At 44.3% G+C, this 27215-nt stretch overlaps 2 protein-coding genes across 4 annotated transcripts in view; one reads left to right on the forward strand and one right to left on the reverse strand.

The window, feature by feature from the left end:
* Positions 1 to 6441, reverse strand: ALKBH4 (alkB homolog 4, lysine demethylase; the record flags this gene model as incomplete). The annotated part of the gene is made up of 3 exons (XM_081173150.1): positions 1 to 750; positions 2797 to 2994; positions 6295 to 6441. 3 exons carry the CDS (start codon positions 6439 to 6441, stop codon positions 76 to 78), a joined length of 1020 nt encoding a protein of 339 aa, XP_081029276.1. The 3' UTR covers positions 1 to 75.
* The window catches only part of LRWD1 (leucine rich repeats and WD repeat domain containing 1), a 26234-nt gene continuing 5447 nt past the window's right edge, over positions 6429 to 27215 (forward strand). The window contains exons 1-12 of one of the 3 annotated variants that reach the window (XM_081172965.1): positions 6429 to 6567; positions 8969 to 9100; positions 10493 to 10727; positions 12212 to 12331; positions 15395 to 15547; positions 17168 to 17416; positions 19398 to 19730; positions 20370 to 20417; positions 22097 to 22223; positions 24508 to 24617; positions 26021 to 26228; positions 27098 to 27170. In XM_081172965.1, the coding sequence (XP_081029091.1) occupies positions 9021 to 9100; positions 10493 to 10727; positions 12212 to 12331; positions 15395 to 15547; positions 17168 to 17416; positions 19398 to 19730; positions 20370 to 20417; positions 22097 to 22223; positions 24508 to 24617; positions 26021 to 26228; positions 27098 to 27170 (1736 nt within the window). In that variant the 5' untranslated portion in view covers positions 6429 to 6567; positions 8969 to 9020. Of the gene's footprint in view, positions 6568 to 8968; positions 9101 to 10492; positions 10728 to 11543; positions 11641 to 12211; positions 12332 to 15394; positions 15548 to 17167; positions 17417 to 19397; positions 19731 to 20369; positions 20418 to 22096; positions 22224 to 24507; positions 24618 to 26020; positions 26229 to 27097; positions 27171 to 27215 lie in introns of those variants that run through there. The other 2 variants (XM_081172964.1, XM_081172966.1) reach the window with 2 other exon arrangements.

Genomic DNA, 27215 nt, shown 5'->3' on the forward strand with positions numbered 1-27215 from the left:
TTTATGAAAGGCCTTGAAGTTTAATTTCCGGGGATCCAAACAAGTTAAAGAGTTTTAGTTCCTCCACATGGATGCCTATACAGGTATTCCCTGGTATGTCAGAGCTGTTTTTAGGAGCTTTTGACCCAATTCTTCCTGCTCTCCTCCAAGACTGAACTCTGCAGACAATTCTCTGAAGGTGATGCAGATACGGCGGCTTTTAATATGATGGCGATAAATGGCATGTTTCCATCTATAGCGAGCTGGTCCATACAGAACCACTAGTGATCTCTGAGGTAAGTGAATGGCGACGACAACCTCTTTAGACGAAACTGACCTTGTGGGGGGAGAAGGGTCAGTTCCCCACTTTGTGGTGCTTCTGAGTCCTCCTAAAGAAGTAGATTCTTTAGGCCAATGCTCCTGAGAAACAGCATGGGTCAAAGAGATGTGTACCTGCTTGCTGTCTTGAAGAAAGGCTGGAAATAACTGGATATGATCCTCTGAGTCGCAAGACATGGAGAGCACAGTTGCTGAAAGCAAGTTTAAGCTAACCAGACGTTCCCCCCAAAGCCACCAATCATCCCAGTGGGGGTCAATAGCAGCCCCTCTCTCGGGGCCATAATCCAAGTTGCACTGCTCGACTGGAGAGAAGTCCTTGAGCACAGAATGGCTTCTCATTCGAGTCACAATCTCCTGGCTGAAGCTGGGCAAGCCAGCAAAACTGCCTGCTTTCAACTTGCGCTTCTTGAAATTCACTTTGGGGCCATAGTCCTATAGGAAGGAGGAGGAGGAGAAAAGGTTACTTGAGCTGGTACAAAGCACTGCTTCACTTTTTCCTAGTTCAAATCTTGCCTTGGCCATGAAGCCTCTAGGAAGGCTCAAACAAGCTGCTCCTTAGTCCACAAATGGCAGTATGAGAATAATAATGCTGACCCACCTTACAGGCACCACCAATGCAGTTTATTAAGTACAGCTGTCCCTTGATAGAAGAAATCTTAAGAATGACATCCAGCCCATTTGTGCAACATACTTTCACTTGCGCAAACAGGTCTTCCTGTCTCACCTGCTGGTGTGATGGTGGATATTTCTGTCTGTAAAGTTGGTTTCATATAACCAAAGCATCATATTATCCCATCTAATCCTCATCGGAGCCTTAAGATCCTCTTCAGAAGCTGTGCTCTGGGGCTCTTGTGACATGTGGCTCTTGGCATGTGGCAGGTAACTATCAGGGAGGTGGTGTTTTCAACAGTGACACTCTGGGAGTGGAATGCCATTCCCGGAAGTGGATGGCCTGGCACCTTTCTTATGGTCATTCAAGCACCAGGTGAAGACCCCACCCCCTTAAAACAAAGTGATTTTACTGTTTTAAACCAAACCACCGCTTTTGTGATTTTAATTAGTAGGTTTTGATCTCTCTCATTCCTGGAAATTTAAGACTGCATGCTGCTTTTATCATATTGTCACTTAATCATACTATATTTCATCACTTTATGACTGTAAGCTGCCCAGAGTACTTCTGGATAGGCCTGGGTGATATCTGGTTTTCAACATCACAATATATATCCCCAGCTAAATATCACAGTATCTCGATATATAATGATATAGATCTGCGGTGGCGGAGGGCCTTGCTGGGCCTCCCCACGGGGGCAGAGGCTCCTGCCATACCTCCCCACAGCAGCGGAGGGTGCGGCACACTTCCCTGCAGTAGCCAAGGGCCTTGACAAGGCTCCCTGCAGTGGTGGAGGGCCTTAAAAAGTAAGGAAGTAGTAGATTTAATAAAAATATTAAATAAACTTCCATATATTCTATTTAATATATTTTCAACTTATTTATGAACTAAACTTGCTTCTACTTTCCTTGGAGTAAGCCCATTAAATTCAGTAGGGCTTGCTTGTGAGTAGACACACATTTGCTTTTGAAAAACACCATCATTCTCATAGTACCCAACCTCCCATTCAGTATAAGGGAGCCAGCTAAATCTTCTCCCCTCCATCCCCCCCACAGAAGCCCCCCCAAAAGCCTTCATAATACCAATCTTTCCTTTTTTATCAAAGGGAGGGAGGGAGGGCCAGCAAGCAAAGTTAGTCTCCTTTAATTTTTATTTTTAGAAAATCACCCTTTTTAATATGGAGGAAAGCTATTTAGGGGAACCAATGACATAAACACCACCAGAAAATGAAAATGAAAACTCTTCCCCCTCTTTTTTTCACTGGTGAGGGAAGAAATACGGTAAGTGCTTTCCAGTTCTTTGTTTACTTTGCCTCTTTGATTGTCTAGCTGTGGGAGGGTTTCCCCTGGATTATTAGTAGACTCTGTATAATTAGCTGAACTCTAAATGAAAAGATACTGGTGAAGCTGAAAGAGTTTGCTGGTTTGTAAGGACTTATCTTCATTTCTTGTCCTTAGGAGAAGGGAGAGAACAAACAGAGCAGTAGACACTGTACCTGCAAATCATCTGCAAGGTATATTGCTTTGTTGAAAGACTTATCATGATGTTATTTCAACAATATGGTGATTCAATGCACAGCCCTACTTCTGGATGGCAATACATACATACATACATACATACATACATACATACATACATACAAACAAAAATACTTTAAAAGAAATAAATTAGGCAGTGTATGCAGGTGTCATATTGGAAAGGCTGTATATGTGGCTATTGGAACTCACGTTGCCCCAGTGCTGGTCCAGCACACTAACCACTGCATTTGAAGCAGAAAGAGGGAGATGAGGAGGAAGAGGGGAAAGTCATGCACATTTAAAAAAACCAGACGAGTTGGGGTTGAAGGAATTTCAATTTGAGGACAAGACCTGTTTTCTTCGGCCAGACTGTGATGGCTTCCAAGCACTGCAGTCCATCAGCTCAACCATCTTGCATTCTTCATCTGCACTTATAAACCCTTCCAGTAAAAAGACTCCTGGAAACGGAAAGGCCCAGCCTGCAAATTCTGATTGCTTTTCTCCCACAGCAAAGCCAGTCAGTGGACAGTACACAAAATTTGCACTTATCTGAGAAAAGAAGAGACAGCAAATTAGACTTTTGCATTTTCAGTATGGATCCTCAAGTACAGGAAAGGTAGTCCCGCTTGCATGATCAAATCTGTATTTTTTGTTGTTCCGTGACAGCGACAATGTGCTTTTGTAGAATTAAAAGTTGCTCCACAAAAACAATTGTTATGATTTCATTACCTTCCTTGAGGCTTAAGCATGATTTAAGGGAAGCCTCTGAGATACTAAAATTCTCTACTGAAGCACACAGTGTTACTTTGATGCTTTTTCTGATGAAGGAGCTTCTTAACACCTGAGATAGCATATGATACTTATTATCCATCTGTTGGCACGATAAGGAAGTTAAAAAGTGGCAAGGCAAAAGCAAAAAAAAAAAAAAGGTTCTTTTTTGAAAGGTTTTTGAAAGGCAAAGTGAGTAAGGATTGTTTTACTTCTGATTCTGTTATTAGTCATTTCTGACCACTTATAGTTAAAATAATAATCTGAAATAATTGGTTTCAAAACTTTCCGCATTTGGCATCCTTATAACACAGGTGAACATAATTATAATATAGATAAAAGGGATTATACGAAGGAGTGGTATGACAAATAATTTTCATATGCACCATGCTTGGTTTGTAAAGTTATTTTGTTATCAAGTAGATGGTGAAAGAGGTTTAATAGAAAGCAAAATATGTCCCTTCAATTGAGAAGTAATAATTCTTAAAGAAATAGGCTTGACAATTCTATCCCGCTGAATTCAATGGTACTTTCTCCCAAGGAAGCATGTACAGAATTGCAGCCCAAATTTCCTTTAGTTGTGACAGCCCTTCTAAATATTTTTGATCAAGTAAGTTCTGGTCCCCAAACCTCTGCTGCAAACACAGTTCATAATATGCACCTTACTTGGCAGTTCTCCTGTGACAAAGAGGGCTCACAACCCAGAAAAGTGCATATAGGATTACAGCCCAAAGGTGTTATGCCACCAGTGGCAGACCTACATTTCAGGGGGCCTGAAGCTTGGACTGTCATGTGGGCCCCTTTGCAACCAGTGGCAAGGTCTGGGTAGCTACTGTAATATTCTTCAGTGGGGTTGTTCCACAAAAAGATCACAATACCTTTATAACATTTGTGCTACTGACTCGCAAAACTTTGGGATTGTTGAAGTATATACAACAAAAAATCAATCAATTTGAGTAATGTGTCTCAAACTAGTCTAAAGGGTAAAGGGAGCCCTGACCATTAGGTCCAGTTGTGGACGACTCTGGGGTTGCGGCATTCATCTCGCTTTACTGGCCGAGGGAGCCAGCGTACAGCTTCCAGGTCATGTGGCCAGCATGACAAAGCTGCCTCTGGCAAACCAGAGCAGTGCATGGAAACACCATTTACCTTCCTGCCGGAGCAGAACCTATTTATCTACTTGCACCGCGTGCTTTCTAACTGGCAGGAGCAGGGACCAAGCAACAGGAGCCCCGTCGCAGGGATTCAAACCGCCGACCTTCTGATCAGCAATTCCTAGACTCTGTGGTTTAACCCACAGCGCCACCCGCATCTACTAGACCCCAAAATTTTAAGCAGTATGGACTAAAGTCACTTCTGGGGCTCCTCCAGAATTGGGGCCCCTGAAGCTTAAGCTTCATTAGTTTCATAGTAGATCTGCCCCTGTATGCCACTTGAGCATGCGGAAAACGTTATTTCAGAAGGGGCCCCTGATGGAAGTTGGAATCTAACCACAAGTTCCTCACTTGTGCCTTAGGGCTAACGGTTGTATTTGTCAGTAGCTTCGGCGTTTGTGTGCTGACATGATTGAATGCACCACCCTTGGTGATGGTTCATGTCTGTCTTTGATGTTTATAGGTTGGTTGTTTTATAACTTCTGATGGAAGCCCTCCTTGTCTTTTCCATTGTAAAAGAAAGGCAAACAATAAAGGTTAAAGAATGCAAGCAGTACAGCATATGACACTACTGATCATTGATGAGGGGAAGGCACTGTGCACTTTCTCCTGGGGCCGAGCGTGAAGTGACAGAGTACTCCATGGGTTGTGAACATTATTGTTATTTTAAGTGGTAGCTTAGCATCTTGAGGTGTGAATATGATCAAAACTAAGTTGAAATCTAAAATTTTAATGTCTCATCCCATTTGAGTTAGGAGGGTTTGAAATTTTAAAAAGTTGACAATTTTGGCCTTGTCAGACTACACAAAAACCTTAAAAGCTCAGCCAAGAATTGAGATATGTCAAAACAAAAACACCAATCTCTTCAGAACTTCATGGGCTTTAATATATGTCAAATGATGGACTTACTTTAAAATTTAACATTGCAAAAAAGTTACAATTGAAAACTTCCCAAAAATTGTATTGATTATTTACTATTTCTAAGAGCTACCCAAATTTTAAAATTGGGGTCTCAATGGAAACACATTTAAAATTTCTTCTTCTTCTTTGGCGACCACTCGTAGCCGAGTAGGACTGTCTTCCATAAACACGGTTTTAACAATGAGTCCGTGACAGAGGAGGCCAATTCTGGATCCACACGTCCTTCCACCAAGCGTGCCTTCCTCTTAGCACGTTTCTCATGTCTGCCCTATTAGGTTCTATTTAGGATAAATGGGTCTTCTTGGAGTAAAATATAACGGAATAAACAAGACTTTCAAACTACCACATCAGTTACTTGGGGAATTTCTTTAACAAGTTATTCAGTTGTAATGGATCTGAAAACCTAGTCGGGCTTTCCTTTTAAAAATGTGTTCCAAAGCCGAGCGGTCTATTTTGCATGATAGAATCAACGCTTCGAAAGAACCCTCGTTACTATTTCATTTCATGGACATCAATGAACGGGAAGCGAGTTTCATAGTTTTAACGATGTGCTGCGTGAAGAAGGGCTTTTTCCTCTTGAATCTCCCAACCTTCAGCTTCGCGGGATGTCCGCGAGTTCGAGTGTTAAGCGAGAGAGGCGGGAAAACACTTTTCCTCTACCCACTTTCTCCATGATTGCCATGGTCGCGTCACTTTTCCCGCGCCTTTCCCCCCAAACTAAAGGAGCCCCAAACCTTTCCTCGCAGCGAAGTGGCTCCTGCGGCCCCTTTCCTCCCACCCACTACTATTACTGCGGCAATTTCTCACCGCCCGCGCGGTGGGCGCCTGCACTCGGCACCCCCTCAAGAGGCGCGCGCTCCTCGGCCGAAGGCAGCAGGCATGGGCTCCTTCCCCCTCCTCTTTCCACACACACCTCCCCGCTTCCTCCAAACCTTCCCCCTCGCCCCTGAATGCCCACCCACTTCCCCCACCATCACTCCTCCTCCTCCGATGCCGCGCGTGGTACCTGCGGGGGCGGAGCGGCCTCGCAGAGCAGGCAGCCGCGGACCCCTTTGCACCCGCAGCAGCCCCCGGGCTCGCCTCCCGCTCCCCGTCCTCCGGAGGCGGCAGCAGCAGCAGCAGCGGAGGTCGCCACCGCCGCCTCCTCCTCCATCCCGACCCCGGTAGCTCTTGCCGCCGCCACCGGCCTTGTCGGGAGGGCCTCCCTCGGAGCTTCCGGTTCGCCGAGCCCTGGCGGCGGCGGCGGCAGCAGCAGCAGGAACCCCTTCGCCCGCCTGAGGTAAAAAAAAAAAGGCCCCGGGGCCGAGTAGGAAGAGGAGAGCGGGGCTGGGGGTGGGGATGGCTGCGCTCGAGGCGCCTCAGGCGCGCACGCGGCGGGGAGGCTGAGGTGAAGCGGCCCGTCGCCCAACGTTCCTCTCCCAAGGCCCCGCCGGACTGGTGGTGGCTTTAGCGGCGGGGAGGAGGGCGGACTCGATTTCCCAGCAGCGCCTTGCGCGGCGCGCCTGCAAGAAAAGCATTCTCGGGCCCTCCCGGGGCATGGCGGGAGTTGTAGTGCCGGGCTTTGTGTGTTTTAGAAGAGGGGGAAAAAAGATGCCGTCGCGGGCCGTTTCTCCCGTTGCCACCTACGCATCCACGGGGGGGAGGGGGTGTCTTTTTGGCCGCCTCCCCACCTCAAGATGAGTGGGGTGGGAAGAGGGAATTTCTGGCCCCCCCACCCGCCACCGTCTCTCTGTTCTCAGACAAGGGGAGCAGCTGCCGGCCCCTCACTGCACCTCGCCTTGGTTTTTGAGACAATGCCGCCCCTCAGAAACGGGCCGCGCGGGTCTTCCGCGCCCCCCCCCCCGCACCTCGGATGCCAGTGCGAGGTGGTTTACCTCAGGGAGAGGATCCTCCTCGCTAACTCCCGCCTCGGAGGTTTATTCCTCCCACCCACCCCAGCTTTCCCGCCACATCGCCCTTTCCCGTTTAAGACATTTCCCACTCCCCTCAAAGAAAACCCCCGGGTTATCGTGGGAGCTGGGTGGTACGGCGGGGACGACGACCAGGGGTTCAGGACTTTTAAAAATGAAATTAAAGCAGCAGCAGCCATGCCTAAATATGCGTTGCGGCAACCCGCGTTTAACCACAGAGAGCATTCATTCAGAGTGCACAGCCATTAAGACTGTGCTTTCCATGTAAACCTCAGTCTCCCTGCTCCCAGAATTGATAGGTAGTAACAGTAATGCATATGGCTTTGTTGTTTTTGCGCCCCCCCCCCTTTATTCAGAAACAAATCCGAAGCTGCTTTGCAAGACAATGTATCATATATGCAACAATTCACAAAATCTAAAACCAAGATCCTTCAACCCGACTCACTAGCTGTAAATAGTATAAGTGAGACAGCAGATTTGCCCTGCAACACCAACACCGTGGCCCAGTTTGCATCATGGCAAATTGTAGTTAAGTCTCTGCTGCATGCAAGAAGCCACAATCCTTGGTTTAGTGTTCGGTTGAAACCAGGAATTGTGGTTTGCTTTGCTTAAAGCAGGTGGTGGCAGTTCAGCTGCAGACACCCTTCGATGAGACTGATTATCTTGGCCCGTTCTAGCCTGACTTGAGGTCCAGTTTTAGGATATTATCTCCTTTGGTTTCCCCAATAGATGACTTTTATTGGGAGAAGGACAAGGGGAGTACAGCCTTGTAGGATCCCTTTCTTCCTCAGCATCTTTTGCTATGCTTGACCGTGGTCTCCTGTGAGTTGGGGACAATGTTTTGCAGTGGTTTCCTGCCTCAATACTGGTTTGGTTCCAGAGACTAGTACTGGGCAAAGGTGCATCTGCCCCTTGGCAGCTGCTATAGGGCAGGATCTCCCCCCCCCCCCAATGCTGTTGAATATATATCTGAAGCAGCTGGGGAGTGTCATTAGGAGTTTTGGAACAAAGTCTAACTAGGATGCAGATGACACCCAGCTGTATTTCTCTGTAGCATCTGAATCAGGAATTTGCATGTCCTAAACCAGTGCCTGCATGCAATTATGGGTTTGATAAGTGCTAATAAACTGAGAGTCCTAGTAAGATGGGTTAGTCCCAGGTCCAGGAATTAGTCTGTATACTTGCCCTGGATGGGGCTATCCCTTTCAAGGAATAGAGGCACAGTTCTGGGATGCTTCAGGGTCCATTACTGTTATGAATATATTTAAATAGGCACCTTTATTCTCTGTAAATCTCAACTTTTCACAATGAAAGAACCCCCAAAATTAGCATACGGTTTCTAAGTCCCTGAAGGACAGTTTCCGGGTACAGGATGAAAGTTCTTAGAGATAAATCTGCAGATAGATACAAAAGCAGTCATTAACTTGGCTGTATGTTAATCTTTATACAAAGATTAAGTTTCCTGCTTAGTATAATTCAAGTTACATAGTTTTTGTTTTGAACACAATGCAGCTGTAATAACATTTTATGTACACAATAGAACCCACTTGTAGGCTTCTGTGGAGTTGATGTCTCCAGCTTGCAACTGAATACAAGAGATTTGGTAATACAGAATTCTACTTTTCTTTCTATATTCTCACAGACAGATGGTTGTTTAAAGCCCTCAGCCTTTGGCTCCAACTGCAGATTACTTTGTTTCTGTTTGGCAACACAATTTATTGCTACTGGATTAGAATTGTGCTCTCATTCTTTCTCTCTTTTTTCCACCAGGAAGTTTTCATCCAATATTTTTGGGTTTGCAGAAAACCAGAAAAGATTAAAAATGTCCAAAATTACTACAGAACTTCTGTTGGAAAGGGCAGTGCCTAAATCTACAAGGCTGCGAAAAATCAAAATTCTGAAGTAAGTGCTGACATATGTTTATAAAAGAAGAAAGATAATTGGTGCAGTTAGATCTTAGTAATTTGAGTTGCTTAAGCGATTGTAATACTACTTTCACAGAAAAATCGGGGCATTAAATTAAATGCCTCAAATCACAGAAATGTAAATCTGAGCATGCATTTCCAAGCAATGCATTCTACCAATAAATATTGGTAAATATTCATTTACCAATGAGGACGGAGCCCTTTTTCTCAGCCAATGAGGATGGAGTCCTTTTTCTGCTTGGTTACAGTCCTTAAGATGCATTTTCAAATGGGGCAGGTACAATTTAGGAAGCATTTTATAATTTAAAAAACCAAAGTTTCCAATTAAGATGGTGCTGTGATCTGTAAGAGTTCCTGAACAAGAGCCCTGCCCTCCCATCTAGTCCAGCTTCCTGTTTCCAACAGCAGCCAGTTTGATGGCACCAACAAGCTCACAAATAGGGCATTAAGGTAGCTACCCCTCTTGCTGTTGTCCTCACCCCCAAATATGAGAGGTTCTCCTTAACTATCATACTTACAGACTGTCAAGTTCCCAGATCGCTACTTTATCCTTTTTAGGTTGTAGGATAGGGTTTCCCCCCTAAGATATTGATTACTTCACAAACCATTTCTGGCCTTTACTGTTCATTAGCTACTATTGCTGAAATACAGTTTTTGCTTGTATTGCTTTGAAAACTCCACATACTATTTTAGATCTTCTGGGTTGAATCTTGGTGCTGAAAATTTTGGGGCAGGGGAGCTGTGCTTGGCTGAGCCTAGTTGCAAAATTAACCACTAATTAACAAATTAACCTCTGCTGGAAAGCAGAGATTTTTCCAACAGTCTATACTGTTGGGATTTCTTCCTCCCCGCTTCAGTCATTAATAAATTTATTAATATAAAAGCTAATGTGAAAGAGATTCATTCATTACACCATCATAAACAATGTACAGGTATGGATGTTCTTACTAAATTTATCGTTCCAAAATTCAGTTTCTTTACAAGTAGGTTTTCATTTCATTTGTGCAGGTCCAGATATAATATGCAAGTTTAAGCATTACCTGTATAACTATATATATATATATATATATATATATATATATATAGTTATATATATAGTTATATATATAGTTATATATATATATATATATATATATATATATATATATATATATATATATATATATATATAAATAAATCTCTATCTGGCCTATAAAACCAATCGTAACAGAAATGGAAGTACTTTCTTTCCCCCCAGGCTGTTGACATTTTTGCTGCTGTGAATAAATATATAATTATCTCAACATCCCACTTTATACTTACCATAAAGCATTGCAAAATGTTTGATGGCATGGGGATCAGTAGTGTGCAGAACCTTTTTCTTCTTCAGCTTGTCCAAGTTGCAGATAACAACAGAAGACTTGGAACCACAGTTATTTTCTCATCTCCGCCACCTCCAAGAACTCGACCTCTCTGACAACTTGCTGGAGAGGCTCCCTGACAATCTCAGTTTGCCAAACCTCCGTATCCTAAACTGTGACAACAACAACCTGGAAGATGTGACATCCCTGAAGCAGTTTCCACAGCTGGAGGAGCTAACCTATCTGAACAATGTATACCTGACAGTAAGTACAGTGTTTGACAGTTAACAGGGTTTCTAAGGCTTGCTAGGCTTTCAGCTTAAACCTGGAGAGCTCTGATGGTGATTATAATATTATCGTCTTGTCTCAGGTGGTGAAAGGGGATGCAATGCCCCTGTGAGAAGCTGAGTGTTCTTCCTCCCCCCACTTTTTAAAAGTCAAGTTTCTAGCTCTTTGAGCAATAGAGATTAAATGTATGCCATTTTTTGCATGCCACATGGGGGGGGTGAGTGGGGCTGCCAATGTGTCAATCAACTCCCACACCTGTTCAGGCATTTCATTGTCCCTTGGGGTTATACCCAATGAAAGATAAGAGGTGGATCTGTAACATGGTCCAAGTTCATCCTGAATGCAAGATCTGCTGGAAAAGGGCGACCCAACTTTTCATACCAAGTAGGCCGCAAGAGTACTAAGACACGGAACCCGCAGACCACACCCAATGCCTAGTTAGTGCTTTTCCAGCTTTGGAAAGGCAGGTGGGAGGCAGGTGGCTCAAATGTTCACGAGGGCCTCAAGCAGCATTGGATCAGCCTGTGCTAGACCCTGCAAGATAAATATTCATTTTTGTTACTGTTGCGAGTTAGCTATTACTGTTGCATGGACTTTAGAGAAACTGAAATATGTTGACTTGATCAGTTAAATACCTTTTGTGGATTCACAATAATTACAGGCATTTTTCTGTTCTTTAAACGTTTGTTTCTTTGGCACTTAACAGCCAAATGTTACTTAATGTTTTCAATTTTTTTTAAGGAATGCTTTAAAACCTAAAATCTCAATTGCTGGCTAACTCTCTTAGTTGTCACAGTAGGCGGGCCATACCAGGGCCGACCCAAGACATTTTGGCACCTGAGGCCAACCACAAAAATGGCACAGCCCTCCCACCATCAGGGAAGCAGGGGTGAGTGAAGATCTAAATCGGGAACAAGGATGGAAAAAATATCTACATCAGAAACAAGGGGAACGATCAAATCAGCCTTACTCAACAACTGAAGTGGGAAACAAAGGCTTCCATGCGGGGGGGGGGGGGAGGAAAGAAAGAGGCCTGCTCTGAATCAAGCCAGTCAGGTGCAGAGCCCACTAAAACCCAGAGGGCAACACCCATCATTTATTCCCTAGGGGTGGGAGGAGGCCAGGAGTGTCTCCTATTCTCTGAGAGGCCGCGGTAGAGGCACTATGAGGGGTGGGGGCTGCCAAGCAGGAGGCAGATTTGGCTTCCAAGGAATTCTCCACAGCCATTGGTGCCACCACGGCAGCTACAACAGCAATGGGTGATTCATTCCTTTGAGGCCGAATCTGCTGCCCCTGTGGATCCTGCCGTCGAGTGTGGTTGCTTCACCTTGCCTCTTTAGTGGGCCGGCCCTGGGCCATACATAGTCTATATGAAATGCTTGGTTTGGAGTACAGTTGGAGTACAGATTTACTTAAAGGGCATCTTGTAAGGCTGCTTTCTTTTCTTGCCTGCCCCCCAGCCCAGTGATGACTATAAGGTCATGTTTCTTCTGCAAAATCTCCGACAACTGAATGGCAAGGATATCACCAAGCTGGCCAGCCATGTGAGAGTTGTCAATAGCCGAGAGCTGACCAGTAGGGTAAGCCATGTGATGGTTATATTTTTTGAGAGCATAAAAGAAAACTGCACATTATATCAGTGGCGTAGCGTGGGTTGTCAGCACCCGGGGCAAGGCAAGTAATTTGCGCCCCCTAACCTGTGGATTTGCGCCCCCTAACCCTAACCCCCAGATGTTGCGCCCGGTACAGCCGGGCCCCCCTGCACCCCCCACGCTATGCCACTGCATTATATATATATATATATATATATATATATATATATATATATATATATAAAAAACTGTACGGTATAAATAATAGAATTAGCATTGATGGAATTACAACCTTAAATAAAATAGATACATGTGATCAGTCCTTTTTTTCCTTAAAAAAATGTTTAGGGGTACTCTCATTTTCCTACTCATATTGAAATCCTGCCCCTCAATGAGGCCAAACTTAGATTCACAAAATGTTTAGGGGTATGCATACCCCTGTGTCCCCCCACCCCAGAAAAAAGCACTGTATGTAATAAGGAAGAAATGGGTAAGAAAAGACAATCGCAATAAGCAAATAGATAAGATCTGAAATAGGCACATTTTGGGGATCTTCATAAATGTAAGAGGAACTGATCAAAACAAAGGGGATGCTGCCTTCATAGCAGGGTTAGCCTAGGACTGGGAGACCCAACTTATAATCCCCACTCAGGCATGAAACTCCCCCCCCCCACACACACACACTTTGAGCTAGGCATACTCTCTCAGCCTTACAGGGTTGTGATGATACAGTGGGTGGAAGGCAGCCATCCTGTGCGCCTTGGAAAAGAAAGGTTGGATAGAAAGGTTGGATATAAATGTTGGCATCCACCTGTCTCTAGAGGCAATGGAAGAGTGTGCCATCAAGGGTAAAGTCAAACCGCTGGAGAGTTACAGTGCCTGCTGTGGCTATAGAAACTAATGTGGGAGAAACGTGTTTTATTGCATCTGGGGCAGATGAAGGCACCCAGTTTCGCTTTTACAGATGCAGCATAGTGTTTCTTCTCTCTACACTCCTCCCAGCAGGCATTTCTCATCTGGTCACTGCTGTGGATACATGACCTGTCTGTCTGCAGGCATTTGGATATAAATGTAGTAGCTTCTACAGCTTTGACTGCTGACTGTTGCAGATGTCTCCAATAAGTAGGTTTACATAGTGAGCAGACATGTTTAGTATTGTACTTTTAGAAATGCATTACCGTATCTTTGAAGGGGTGGATAGGCCAACTCCCGTGGGTTCAGCAGAGGTTTTGTGTGGCATCTATGTCCTTTCCTTTAAACGTAGGACAGGTAGAATTAAAACTGAGGTATGATTAAAAATGAGGATAATGGCACATCAAGCAGATAAAAAAAATTAAATGAGCTTAGCTTTAATCTCAGAGTTTTACCTCAGCTGCTCTAGATTCCAGTCAGATGAGGAACATTGTCTTTACCTCTTTTGTTCTGCTGCATCCTGCCCCTTTTCTGGGTGCACAGCCTTATATATCTTCTTGTTACCGTATTTTTCGCCCTATAGGACGCACTTTTTCCCCTCCAAAAATGGAGGGGAAATCTGGGTGCGTCCTATGGGGCGAATGCAGGCTTTTGCTGAAGCTTGGAGAGCTTCAGGAAAGACATCCTCCAGGCTTCAGGAAGACATCCGCAGCCTAGGCAGCCCTCTGGGAGGTCCCGCAGGGCTGTCTAGGCTGCGGATAGCAGCCTGCTTCCTGGAGCGTCGGGCGCCCTGAAAGCAGAGTGCCCGGTGCTTCGGGAACACATCCACAGCCTAGGCAGCCCTGCGGGAGGTCCCGCAGGGATGTCTAGGCTGCGGATAGCAGCCTGCCGCCCAGCGCGAGGGGCGCCCTGAAGCAGAGCGCCCCCCACGCCGGGCAGACATCCGCATCGTGTTGGAGCCCTGCAGGAGTTCCCCGCAGGGCTCCCCACGCTGCGGATAGCAGCCTGCCGCCTGGCGTGAGGGGCGCCCTGAAGCAGAGTGCCCCTTGCACCGGGCAGACATCCGCAGTGTGGGGAGCCCTGCAGGAGTTCCCCGCAAGGCTCCCCATGCTGCGGATAGCAGCCTGCTGCCCAGCGCGAGGGGCGCCCTGAAGCAGAGCGCCCCCCGCACCAGGCAGACATCCGCAGCGTGGGGAGCCTTGCAGGAGTTCCCCGCAGGGCTCCCCACGCTGAGGACAGCAGCCTGCCGCCCGGCGGGCCGGGCGCCCTGATGCAGAGCGCCCCTCGCGCCGGGCAGACATCGGGCAGCCCCACAAGCTCGGGGACAGCAGAGAGGCGCAGCGCCGCCATCCCGCTGTTCCTCGACCTGGTTCGGTTTCCCCGACCTTCTTTTGGTGGGGAAATAAAGGAAAAAAAATTTCCCCTTATTTCCCCCCCAAAAAACTAGGTGCGTCCTATGGGACGAAGCGTCCTATGGGACGAAAAATACGGTATTTCTGCTTCACTTAACTTTCACTAACTGCTATTGACATGAAGTAATGTTTACATTTTATAATTTAAGATTAAGTAATTTTTTTTACTGACTCCATCTTGACTGTAAATAACTATCTGTATTGTTCAATATTGCCTTTTCTATTAACCTATGGTTTATTCACATAGCCTTAAGTTCACTTCGGCATGTTCTAGACCTGCAGCCAAACTGGACTAATAGTGAAGGAAACACTTGAGCACCTGCTTTTAGCAAGCGCCCCTCTCAGCTTTCATTTACCTCTCAGTTTGACCCAATTTGACCATTGAGTGGACAACAGATTGCAGTTTGTATCACCAGCTCTCATGTTTGTGAAGAACAGACAAGTAGTTAAAAATGCCATGTATTGGAATAAAAATAATAAGTGAACACGAGAAATCTGCCCATAAAACAGAAAGTAATTTACAGATTGAAAACCATCACCAAACTTCCCCATTTTACTTGGTATGAGTTTTCAGTTGCTGTCCATCTCACCTGATGGAGCACCTGGAGCAAGGTCTGAGCCTAAAAATCTCAACACCTGAGCAGGCTAATACATTCAAAAGAAACCTAGGATATTCTGTATATTATTATTTTATATGTAAGTTTAATACGCTTCTCTCTTTGTCTAGGTCGGATCTCACTGGGGGAAAAACTTCCGGAAGCAGCTGCCCAAAACTCCGTCCCCAGAGCAGTTGAAATCAGTCAGGAAAAAATTCATCAAGTCTGCACAAGCCCATGTAGCATATGGACCCAGCTCACTCAGTGGCTTCACCCGATGGCGGGTAAATTTACCCCATTCATTCTCTGCTGTCCTTTGTATATTAGGTCTTCATGCAGCATCTGATACCTAACATAGAATCTTGATGGCAGCTGCAGCTATGCAGATAAATTGTCAAAATATAAATTGGGGGCGGGGGCAGAATCATTTGGCCCCAAAAACAGCTCAGTGACTCTGAGATTTGTCTAGGCAAGAGGGTAAAAATCTGCATGCTTTGCCAAGAGGCCTTTCAACCAAGTATTGACTTGTGAAATTAACAGAAAACCAAGAACTTCAGACCGACTCCTCTACATTTTGCCTTCCTGATCATGGCAATAGGGCTTCCCTGTAAAATTCCTTATTTAAAAGTTGACGTTGCTGGTATGTTGGGATTGCTAAAAATGCAGTAGTGCTGAGTGGTATTGATAAAGGGTATTAGGTTTCAGCTGCAATATCATTTGTGGTGTTAGGTATGCCTAAACTTATTGAAATAAAGTAGGCATGTACATGCCTTATGATCTTGTTATTTTCAAAAAATGTTCTACTGACAGAAATAGAAACTAATGACTTTCAAGTAAATTGATTTGGAATTTGAGGCATAAAGCCATGCATTCTCTACAGTTGAGAAATAGCTATTTTTATTGTTTATATTATGCCTACCACAGCAAGATAAAGTCTTACATATGGAGCATTCACAGTCTATCTTAGATAAGAGTTTCATGTGACTTGAAAATGTGTCTGCACACAGCTTCATCCAAAGAGATTTTTAGCCTTTACAGCCTTTTGGGTTTTTTCATAGGCACTGCAAATCTGGGCCTGTGTTACTGTGTACTATTGTGCAGCGTTAGATCATATTAGGAGGTGGTGCATCTCATAGCCTACAAGTTTGTCAGAACTACATGTCTGCTGCTGGCATTATCTTGCATTGGCAGGGCTTGGGCAAGAATGAGATGTTTAGAAGTAGTTTTGCAAGCATAGTTGAGAAGTGCACAATACTCATTAGATCAGTGTAGAGTAGAGCATAAAAAGTGTTTGGACTTTCATTTTTTCAAATTTCCCAGGTTTATCAAAGCTACCTTGCCATCTTATGTAACTGGACTGCCTGCTTATAACTTTATTCTAATAAGACTCCCGCCCTGGGCCTCAGACAAGCTCAACACAGGCCTGATTATATATCCTGCTTTTTGAGGAACTTTCTCTTAAAAACAGTTTTTATAATCTTCAGCAGTGTTATGCATTTGGTAGCCTTATGACTCTTTTGATAATGCTAATGGGCAACAAAATAATAACTGAATAAATTGCAGGATTCCAGTCCAATTTTTACACTTTTTGCTGGGCTACTTGAAAGAATTGGTAAAAAATCAGTGCACTTGAAAGTTGCCTGAGATGTCTTAACCATGGCCATATCACTAATCATTTGACAGTGAAAATCTAAGATCTTTCTTAAGAAATGGTTCCTTTAAGCCTAGAATGAACAAGCTGATTACCCTTGTTAAACAGTTTAAAGAGGAAACTATTCTGTCTTTTAAGGCCTCTGGAGAAATGCAGAGTTGTTGATCCCTCTTACAGGTATTATAAACTGCTTCCTTTCTGCATCTATCTTGTTATTAAATTTTGACCATTCTCCATTATCTTTTTCTATTAGGTGAAAATGATTGCAGAGGAATTCTTGACTTCACTGTTAAATCAGGAAGACAAGGCTGCTTCTAAAGTGGAAGAATCGGCTGAGGAGGAGGGGGAAGAGGAAGAAGAGGAGGAGGAGGAGGAGGAGGAGGAGGAGGAGAAGGAGGAAGAAGAGGAGGAGAAAGATGAAGAGGAGGAGGCGGAAGAAGAAGAAACAGAAGAAGAAATTATGGAAAATGCTTCAGATACTGAAAATAAGGTTGCTACTAAGGTCAGAATTTGGCAAGTGAATACCCTGACCACCTCAGTCAAATTAATATGCTTCCCCCAGTAGGTGTCAGTTAACATCTTTCTAGCTCTTGTCTTTGGAAGTTTTTGGCTACTTTCACTAGCCAGTTGGGGAAAGGCAATAGTTCAGTGCAGAAAAAGGACATTGATCAGTCAGAACATTGCCTTTGCATGCAGGTTTAGTTCTTGGCATCTCCAGGTAGGGCCGCTTGCAATCCTGGAGAGTCACTGATAGTCTGTGTAGACAATACTAAGCTGGATGACCAATAGCCTGATTCAGTATTGTTGCTGACAAGGAAATTATGGGTACAGTGGTACCTCGGGTTACAGACCCTTCAGGTTACAGACTCCACTAACCCAGAAATAGTACCTCGGGTTAAGAACTTTGCTTCAGGATGAGAACAGAAATTGTGCGGCGGTGGCAGCAGGAGGCCCCATTAGCTAAAGTGGTACCTCAGGTTAAGAACGGTTTCAGGTTAAGAACAGACCTCCAGAATGAATTACGTTCTTAACCCGAGGTACCACTGTATATAAAAAGGAGAATTCCTGGATGCCAAGATCCAAGTTTGGGGCAAGTACACCTTGGTGAGAGAACCCCAGCAGAGATTTAAAATCACAAAATATTCAGCCAAACCAAGCCATGGAGACATAGGCTGTTAGACCTTTGAAATATGCTCTTGTGAGTTCCTTCTAAAACTTCCAAGAGACCACATGTTTACAAGTTAAAAATGGTTTACTTACAAACTCTCCAAAGGTCAGGGTCATGTGCTTTTCCATGTAGCATGTAGAAAACTTACACAGGCAGTAAAACTTGGTTTAGTTACAATGGGGAAATTACCTAAATTCTTCGTAGAGGAACTCAAAAGAGGCTTGTTAGAGCCACATGGTTTGAGCTTGGAACAACCAGCTCAGACCTCTTTACATGCTAAGTTTCTCAGGTAGACTGAGATACAACAATAGGCTTTATTACCTTCCTTCCAAAGTGAGTAGGAGTAACCTAGCTGAGTCTCACAGGACAGTTTACTCTATACCATTAGAATTAAGCATGTTGGTTAGATGAGGCAGGTTATCCCACAAGTATAACATGGCTTCCTAATGATGGAGCATATGCTTTGCATGCAGGAGGACTCTGGGGCAATCCCTGGCATCAGTGACTAAAAGGGTCATCAGGAAGTAAGAATGAGAGAGGTCTGCCTGAGACCTTGAACAGCTGCTAAGAGAGTTAACAGAACTGGACTAGATGGACTAGCAGCCTGATATTTTGTCATACATTTCATAAACTGAAGCATTAAAGTTTGGCTGTGATGAACTTAATAAGATGGTCAGCCTTCTGTAATAAGAACCTAGCTTCCTTCTTATCACCTGGGCCCCACATTCATTAGCATATAAATGGAGGAAGTTGGGAATTTCAGCCACAGAAATTAGTCTTTGACCTTGTCCACCATAATACATATTAACCCAATACAAATGGTATGGAGGCATACTTTGTCCTCCCTTTTTTATGCATCCCTCCTATAGTCACTTTCCCTAATTCAGAAAGCATGCCGCATTCCAGCAGTGACTGGCCACTTTAGGCAGCATTGCTCTTTCTATGCCTGAAGTGGGGAAAGGGTTGTAGAGAGCGCAGCTGTTGGTGAGGGGTTGCGGGGTGCCAATATCTTTTGTCATTGTGTATCTCAGTGCCACCCTCCCACCCCAGTAGGTAGGACAAGGCTTGTGGAGACGGGAATATCTGAAATGCTGTCAACACATCTCATTAATTTAAAGAGGAAGATCCCCAGTGGATTTTGTTCTGTGTTTCAGAAAAACAACAGAAATGTTACTGGATTGTGGGACGTTGTAGATTGAAGTAAAAGTTGTCACTATGCTGTGCAAGCCACTGTGAAATGATAGCACAGCTTTTGAGTTTTGTTGTGAGAATGAATGAGCGAGCCAGGAGTTGCTTCTGTGTTTTGTTTTAATAGGGCACAGTAACCCCCAGCAAAAGAAAAGGGGCTCATTCCAAAGGAGGAGCAAGCAAGAGATCCCATTCTCGCAGCAGTTCCAATGAGGAAGCCTCTCCCAGCCCCAAGAAGCCCAGTCGCTTGCAGGACGAGCGCAGCCCTGAGAGGGCAAAAGCATCTCGCCCACAGACCAAGGAATCCCAGGACGCTCAGGATTCTGAAGGGGCCCATCGGAATGGAGGGCGTCTTCCAAAAGCACACAGCCACAAAAGGTCCAGTCAGCAGAAAGAGGAGCACAGAGAGGAGGATGCAAGAGATGTTTGTAGCACTCCAATCAAAGACTTGGAAGGCGAGGTATCAGGAGAGTCTTCCAATGTAGGGCTTGCTGGGGCAAGAGGGCAACCTTCCTAAAACTGGAAATTTCATAATGAGTTTGTAGGCTTGCAAAAAGCAATGAATGCAAGAAAACAAGGAGCCCTGTACCAACAAAAATATATAGAGAAACATCAAAACTGATGATTTTGATTTATTGGAGGAGATTATCAATATCCTGACATGTTTTGAGTTACAAAAGCAGACTTGAATCAGGATAAACCATATTTTTCCCATGGTAAAACAAGTACACTTTTCAAATCTTGAAAAGTAACTGATATGTGACAGCCAGTGCATATATAGTTGATCAAAAGTACAAAATTATAAAGTTTATGTTACGTCATTTCCTAATGTACTTATCCTCTCAGGCTCGTTTTTGCTGGGGTGAGCCGTTTGACTTCAAATTGCAAGTGAGAACACACAGAACTGAGTGTTTCACTGTAGAAAAAAATTTTCCTGCACCTAGTAAACTACATGTTTGGGAGAAGGGTTCTATACTGTTCTTTCTGGCATGCTAGTTTTTTGTGTGCGGGGAATTCTAAGGTTCATGTGCATATCTCTATACGTTAATAGGAATTTCCTGGAAAAAATGCAGTGAAAATGCTATACTGTTAATTACAGGGCTGGACAGAAGATAGATCACATTTTGCTTGTGGCATATCAGAAAAGGTTTGTGACTCCCAATTGTTTAACAATAGCAGCAGCAAAACTACTTTTTCCACCTAGGTTAGGCTGTTTAAATGATGAAAGTTAACCAGCAGTTTCCTTTTGTGCAAAAGGACTGTGGGTTCAGTTAGTTCTGGTAGTGAAAGCAAATTCTTAGATTCAAAATGTGCTCAGAGGCAGCCTGAGTTTTAATTCCATTTTTGGGGGGTACCTAGTTCAGGCTTTTAGATCTTGGGGTTCTAGTAAAAACAAAAACAAGTAGGTCTGCTAAGCCTGAAGTCTGCCTACCCCTGGTTTACTACATGCCCTTTTATAGATCTTAACCCTTCCACAGATTAGAAGACTGTGACTTCTAATCTCAGCAGACTATGCATCCAACAAAAGATGATGGACATGATCAGCTCTTCCATTACAGTGGTACCTCGAGTTACAAACGCTTCAGGTTACAAACTCTGCTAACCTGGAAGAGTTACCTTGAGTTGAGAACTTTGCCCCAGAATGAGAACAGAAATGGTGTGCCAGCGGCACAGTGGCAGCAACAGGCTCCATTAGCAAAAGCACGCCTCTAGTTAAGAACAGTTTTAGGTTAAGAACAGACCTCTGGGACGAATTAAGTTCGTAACTAGAGGTACCGCTATACCAGTCACTTGACTGACGGGGTGGGAAGGGTAGGGGGTGCTGCTAAATCTACGACACCCCTCTCTATCACCCTCAGTTGGTTATTGATGAGACACAGCTGGTGTGCTCTGAAGAACATGGTATCCTGTGCATGCATTGGAAGCACGGAAGCTCTACAGTGAGGGTGTGGGTCACAACTATTTTAACATCCCAATGTTCTGCCACTTTACTGGTTTGATAACTTTACTATCTGATGGACTGAGAGCAGGCAACAGTGTGCCTACTGTTTCTTCTTAGAAGCTTTTTGTTCCACTTCAGGCAAAAGCCCCTCAGAACAGCTCATATATACTATGCAAGTTGGAAATGGAGCAGCCGCCAACCAGTTTAAAACAGCACTAAAGGTAAAGGGACCCCTGATCATTAGGTCCAGTCATGGACGACTCTGGGGTTGCGGCGCTCATCTCGCTTTATTGGCCGAGGGAGCCGGCGTACAGCTTCTGGGTCATGTGGCCAGCATGACTAAGTCGCTTCTGGCGAACCAGAGCAGCGCACGGAAACGCTGTTTACCTTCCCGCCGGAGCGGTACCTATTTATCTACTTGCACTTTGATGTGCTTTTGAACTGCTAGGTTGGCAGGAGCAGGAACCGAGCAACAGGAGCTCACCCCATCATGGAGATTCGAACCGCTGACCTTCTGATCAGCAAGCCCTAGGCTCTGCGGTTTAGACCACAGTGCCACCCGTGACTCTAAAACAGCACTACAGACAGCTTAAAATAGTCTGGACAAATAAAACTGTCTTTGCCTGGTTCTGGAAGGGCATCAGATTTAATGCATATGCATACATTCCTCAGGCTGGTTAGGCTGTGAGCATAGTAGCTTGTCCTAGGACCACTCAGAAAGAGCTTTAACACAAAATGGGGTTTTGAACATGGGTCTCTGTGCCTGACCACAGCATTCAATATCTGCTCAGAAAACTCCAAGTTCTCTCCTTTGTAAAACGAAGGCTATGCCTTTTGTGCCATTGGCATTGAGCTTACGTTTACAGTGGCCTGCTTTCTTATAGGAGACGATCAGCCTGGAGCCTGTCCATTTTCTACAGTGTCACAGTAAAGGCAACAACAGGGACGACTTTAAGACCCAGTTATGGGCCTGTGTCTTTGAGCCACCACTGGATTGTGGGACAAGAAAAGGTAAGCATGGCTGAGCAGCCTTGGCAGACTTAAAAGTAAAATACCAGAGAAGGAATTATGTTAATAGTTTCAAGGATTTCATAGGGTTGTAGAGTTGGAAAGGAACCCTGAGATCATCTAGCCCCAGCCCACTCCAATATAGGAATCACAGCTAAAGAATTGCTGACAGATGGCCACCCCACCTCTAGTTAAGAACTTCCAATGAAGGAGAGTCTGCCACCTTCCGAGATTATACATTCCGCTGTTGGACAGCCATCCGAAAGTTCGTTCTGAGCATTAGCCTGCCTGACCTGTTCCCTGCAAGTTTTGGCTACTCATTTATACCCTTCCTTCATGATTTGCTCCTTCTATTTCTTAGAAATGCCTCTTTCTAAGCCAGTGTGGTGTAGTGGTTAAGAGCGGTAGTCTTGCAATCTGGGCAACCGGGTTCGCGTCTCCGCTCCTCCACATGCAGCTGCTGGGTGACCTTGGGCCAGTCACACTTCTTTGAAGTCTCTCAGCCCCACTCACCTCACAGTGTTTGTTGTGGGGGAGGAAGGGAAAGGAGAATGTTAGCCGCTTTGAGACTCCTTAAAGGGAGTGAAAGGCGGGATATCAAATCCAAACTCCTCCTCCTCCTCTTCTTCTCTTTTAAATCTCAGCTCACTGGAAAGTTCCTTATTCAACCACACTCGTGCCTCCCACATTTCTTTCTTGTTGGAATTGTTTGTGATTGTGCTATCAATATCTCACCTTTAAGAAACTCTCATCCATCATGAACTTCCTTCTCTCTGAGTATTTCTGACTATGGGATCACACCTAGTAGTTCTTAAGCCTTTTGAAAACGGCTTTCTTAAAGTTCAAAGTGCATGCCTGACTACACTCAATTTTCTGTATAATGAATCCCAAGAGGACACAAACACTTCCTCCGAAGGTTCCCACAACTTTCCACCTCATTCACTTGTTTTTCCCCTGTTAGTAAAGATCAGAATCAGGTCCAAGATACTTGATCCCCTTGTTACTTCTCTTGGAAAATGAAATTGTCAGCAAGGCAATTGAAGAATATTCCCATGACTATTATATCTTTCCTTTTTGAATGTTTGGTAAATGCTCTACGAAAACATCACCCAAGTCTTTAGTCTGGCTTGGTGGTCTATAGGAGACTCCCACATTGTATTGTGATTTGTATTGTAATGGTGAGAGATGTCCCCCACAGCCCCCATTGCTAATGACAGAAGTTCCCCCTCTCTGCTTCTGATTCCTTTAGCAGGCCCTGTCCTCATGTTTTACTCATTTTATCATTCCAGTGGATCGTGTATTTCTGTTTCAAGTGTGCAGGCTAGTTATACCAATTTTATTTAGGCAGAAGCTGCTGTCTACAATGTGATTGCAATTTAAGAGGGATAATTATTGGTTAGATCTAGCCTTGTAATTTCTTAAGGCCCAGTTTACACACTGCTATTTGATTTGGTAAAGTCACTTTGCCATTTTCACATTGTGTACACATTGCGTGAAGGCGCCTTAAGAGGGTAAGATTTATTACTTACTTAATAAGTAAGCCATCCTGTAACATGAAGTTCTCAGGGCAGCTTAAAACAAAACATCTGCCTTGTACTGCGTCAGAGTGAAACAATGAAAGCCGCGTCTTGCTTCAGGGGTGGAGAAAACACAAACCTCTGAAAGGGTGTTCAGAGGACATGCCACAAAATCAGTTAACATGTGATTAAAGCTTGGTTGCCGTGTGGAAGCACAAGGAATGAAATCAAGGCCAGTATGAGTTTTGATGAAGGACTTGAAGGAAAGGAGAAAGCTGGCACCTCAGACCTGCTCAGGGAGGAAGATCTGTGCATTAGGGATAAGTTAGTGTAGGCCCTGTACTCCAGGCAGCAGGACAGTTTTGTCTGAAGAAAGCACTGAGATTTTGCTGTATTGTTCTAGATAGTGTTTTAAGTTTCTAGTTACATAGAGCACCTAAAATCATTGGTCAAGGAAAATGATGCTATGTTTTATATAAATAAAAGACAGTGCTTTCCCCGAGAAGTTTTAAGTTGGTATGTAAGTGTGGACACTGTGGTCCCCAGTAGGTGCCATATAGTTACTATTGGCCTCAGTTGCCCATTTGTGATTGGCTGTCACTGAGAGCAAAGCACAGCTAGTACAGCACTTGGGACATTAGAAGTACTGTATAAGGGGCTATAACCACACAAAAAGTATTTCCACAGCTTCCCCACACCTCCAGGAGCTAAATGTCAGGTCAAATGGGAACATGAGGGTTACAATTACTGTTTCTTTTAAATTTTTTCAGATCCTGTGGTGAGTTCATCCAGAACAGCAGCTACCTGTGGTGGAGACTCTGTCTGTTTGGTGGACTGCGAGACGGGCATTGTCTTGAAAAAGTACAAAGTGACTGGGGAGGTAGGGAAACAAGAATGTCTTGCTTGGTCATGAATGCCAGGTGTTGGGTTTTTTTTGGGGGGGGGTATTGGCTGAGGGCTTTCTTCATGCAAGAATGTCTCCTGATAGGAAGTGGAGATGGTGACTTAAAACCCAGGTGCTGCACTGAATTCTGTGTTTCCAAACATACTGTATTCTGCAAGCAAAAATTGTGTTACTGAAATCAAAAGTACAAAGCGAGCACATGAGAGCGACGAGTAGGATCTTTCCTGCCTTTCCTCCCCAGATATTTCCCTTCAGAACTCGGGTTACTAAATCTTTTATCAGAAACTGCCAACTCATTTTCATCTCTGTGACCAGAGGGACTTCCATAACAAGGGGTGGGAATGAAAGTTGAAAATTCTGCAATGCTACTAAATATATAATTAGATGTTTTAGCATGCATTAGCTGTTGCTGTAGCAGCAGCACCAATTCCAGGACTCATTTATGAGATGTTGCAATCTCTTTCTTACTGTTGTTTAATTTCCCTTTCACTGACAACATTCAGTCACAGCACCAAACTGTGCCAAACCAGGTGTGACCTTCCAAATGCACAAGCAAACCGTGGTTTAGGGCTGCTTCTCTCCTTTCTGTTTCCCATCCGCTCAGCATCCTTATTTTTGTGGTTCAGGGATCTCTGGCAATAGAACCACAGCTGTGAGTTTGGCTTGTTAAATAAGGCTTGCCAAGCACAAATAGATATGCTCTGATGCCTAGAAAGGGGAGTATTACAGCTTGTAGTTAGATGGATGGTCTTTTATCTATCTGTCAGCCTTTGAAGAAGAGTTGGCAGTTGTGGATTGACGATAAACTCCCCACATCTGCAGGGCTAACTGCCCTTTTGCTCTGCTCAATAGTTATAAAAACGTCTCCCCTGACTAAGAGATACGGTCTAGCCTCCCCCCCCCCCAAACTGGTTTTCCAGGTTGCTGGTTTGCTAGGCCTTTCCGAACTGAGCAAAACCCGCCAAACCTCCAATTTCCCAGGTTACTGTGTGGACAGGCTTTGTAGAAGATTAACTTTCTTACTCCTCTCCTTATACATTGTATTTATGATAGCTATGTATTGCTTTGCATGTTTTTGCCATGTCCTGGTTTCCTCCTCCCCCTTTCCTGATTTCATTGTTGCCCCTTTTTTGTGAAAATCTCTATGTAACTTGTGCTTCTCCTCTCATAAATAAAATGACAATCAGGATTTATTTTTTAAAAAAGAAAAAATATGTTATACCCTACTTTTCATTGCAAAGGCGTAGAGGAGCTTTGAGCAAAAGTAGGACATTTTGTGTGTATGCCAAGTTACTGTGTGGGACCAAAGTGTTTATACACCTTTTGTAGTGCCTCTGCCTCACAGCTTGCGTTACTGATGACACATTTCCCCCCTCCAGGAGTTTTTCACTGTTGCATGGACAACTCTGACTATGGTCACTAGTGATGGGCGAAAGAAAAAGCACAATGTTCTGGCTGCTGCTGGGAGACGAGGAATTGTGAAGTTAATTCATGTGACCGCTGATTACTGCTATGGAGAGATCAAGGCACACAAGAAACCCATTGCTACTGCCTGCTTCAGTCCAACTTCTGAGACGCATCTTTTCAGTAAGTCTCCCTCCAGGTTCACTCAATCAGCCCTTGCCAAAAGGCCTTTTTTCCATGAGGCAATGCAAAATAATGCTGTCTTTGTCTGTTCCATAGGTAGGACTGTTAATTTATTACAAATCTAAAGCCAGAATTTTGCAGCCATGAAAGCAGTATCTTTCAAGTTCACCTATGGCTGATAAAATTATGCAGATTCCATAGGTATCTGCTTGATCTAATTAATTTGAATTCAATTAGACATGCAATTAGCAGGTGCTGAACATGCGGTAATCATTTATCTCTGCACCATCTACATTTGCAATCTTGAATGCAGCCATAGCTGTTTAAGTCCATTACTTGCAGTGGGATGGAAACTCTGTTGCTGCCCAGCTGAAGCACGTGTCACCAGATGAGGGCTGGAGTGGGCACAGTGCAGGAAGTAGATCCATGTGAATAGGTAAAAGGTGAAGTCTACCTTCTCTTGTTGGAAGTCCAATGCAAAAGGAAAAGGGAAACTTCCAAGTGAAACCTCCTGTAGGCACTAACTTCAGCAAGGCAGTGGCTTAATATACCTTCCCATGCCCTGTTTATGGCATACACTTTTAAGATACAGGATGTTACAACATTTCTTAATTCTTAATTGGGGAATGTCAGTAATGTTCTAATTTTTAACCACAGAGGTGTTTTTTTCCTCTCTCTCTCCCTCTTCCTTCTGCCTCAAAGCCACCTTGGGTCCATGCCCCTCCCAGGACTCTCCTTCCTCTGCTCAGTGTGGTTGTATTCACATTGTTACCCTGAGTTCTTTTATGATGAAGGGCATGTTTTGGGTAGTTATTTTGAAGACTGCCTCTATCCTCACCAGGATGTATATTCTCTCTTCTTTCTCCCAGCTGCATCCTATGACAAGAAAATATGCATGTGGGACATTGGAGTTCCAGATTCCGATTATAATTTCAAAGAAAGGTAATGACACCATAACTAAAGTTAGGAAAAAGTGGTGAACTGTGA

Source organism: Podarcis bocagei, assembly GCF_964188305.1.
Source record: "Podarcis bocagei genome assembly, chromosome: 15".
Taxonomy (NCBI): domain Eukaryota; kingdom Metazoa; phylum Chordata; class Lepidosauria; order Squamata; family Lacertidae; genus Podarcis; species Podarcis bocagei.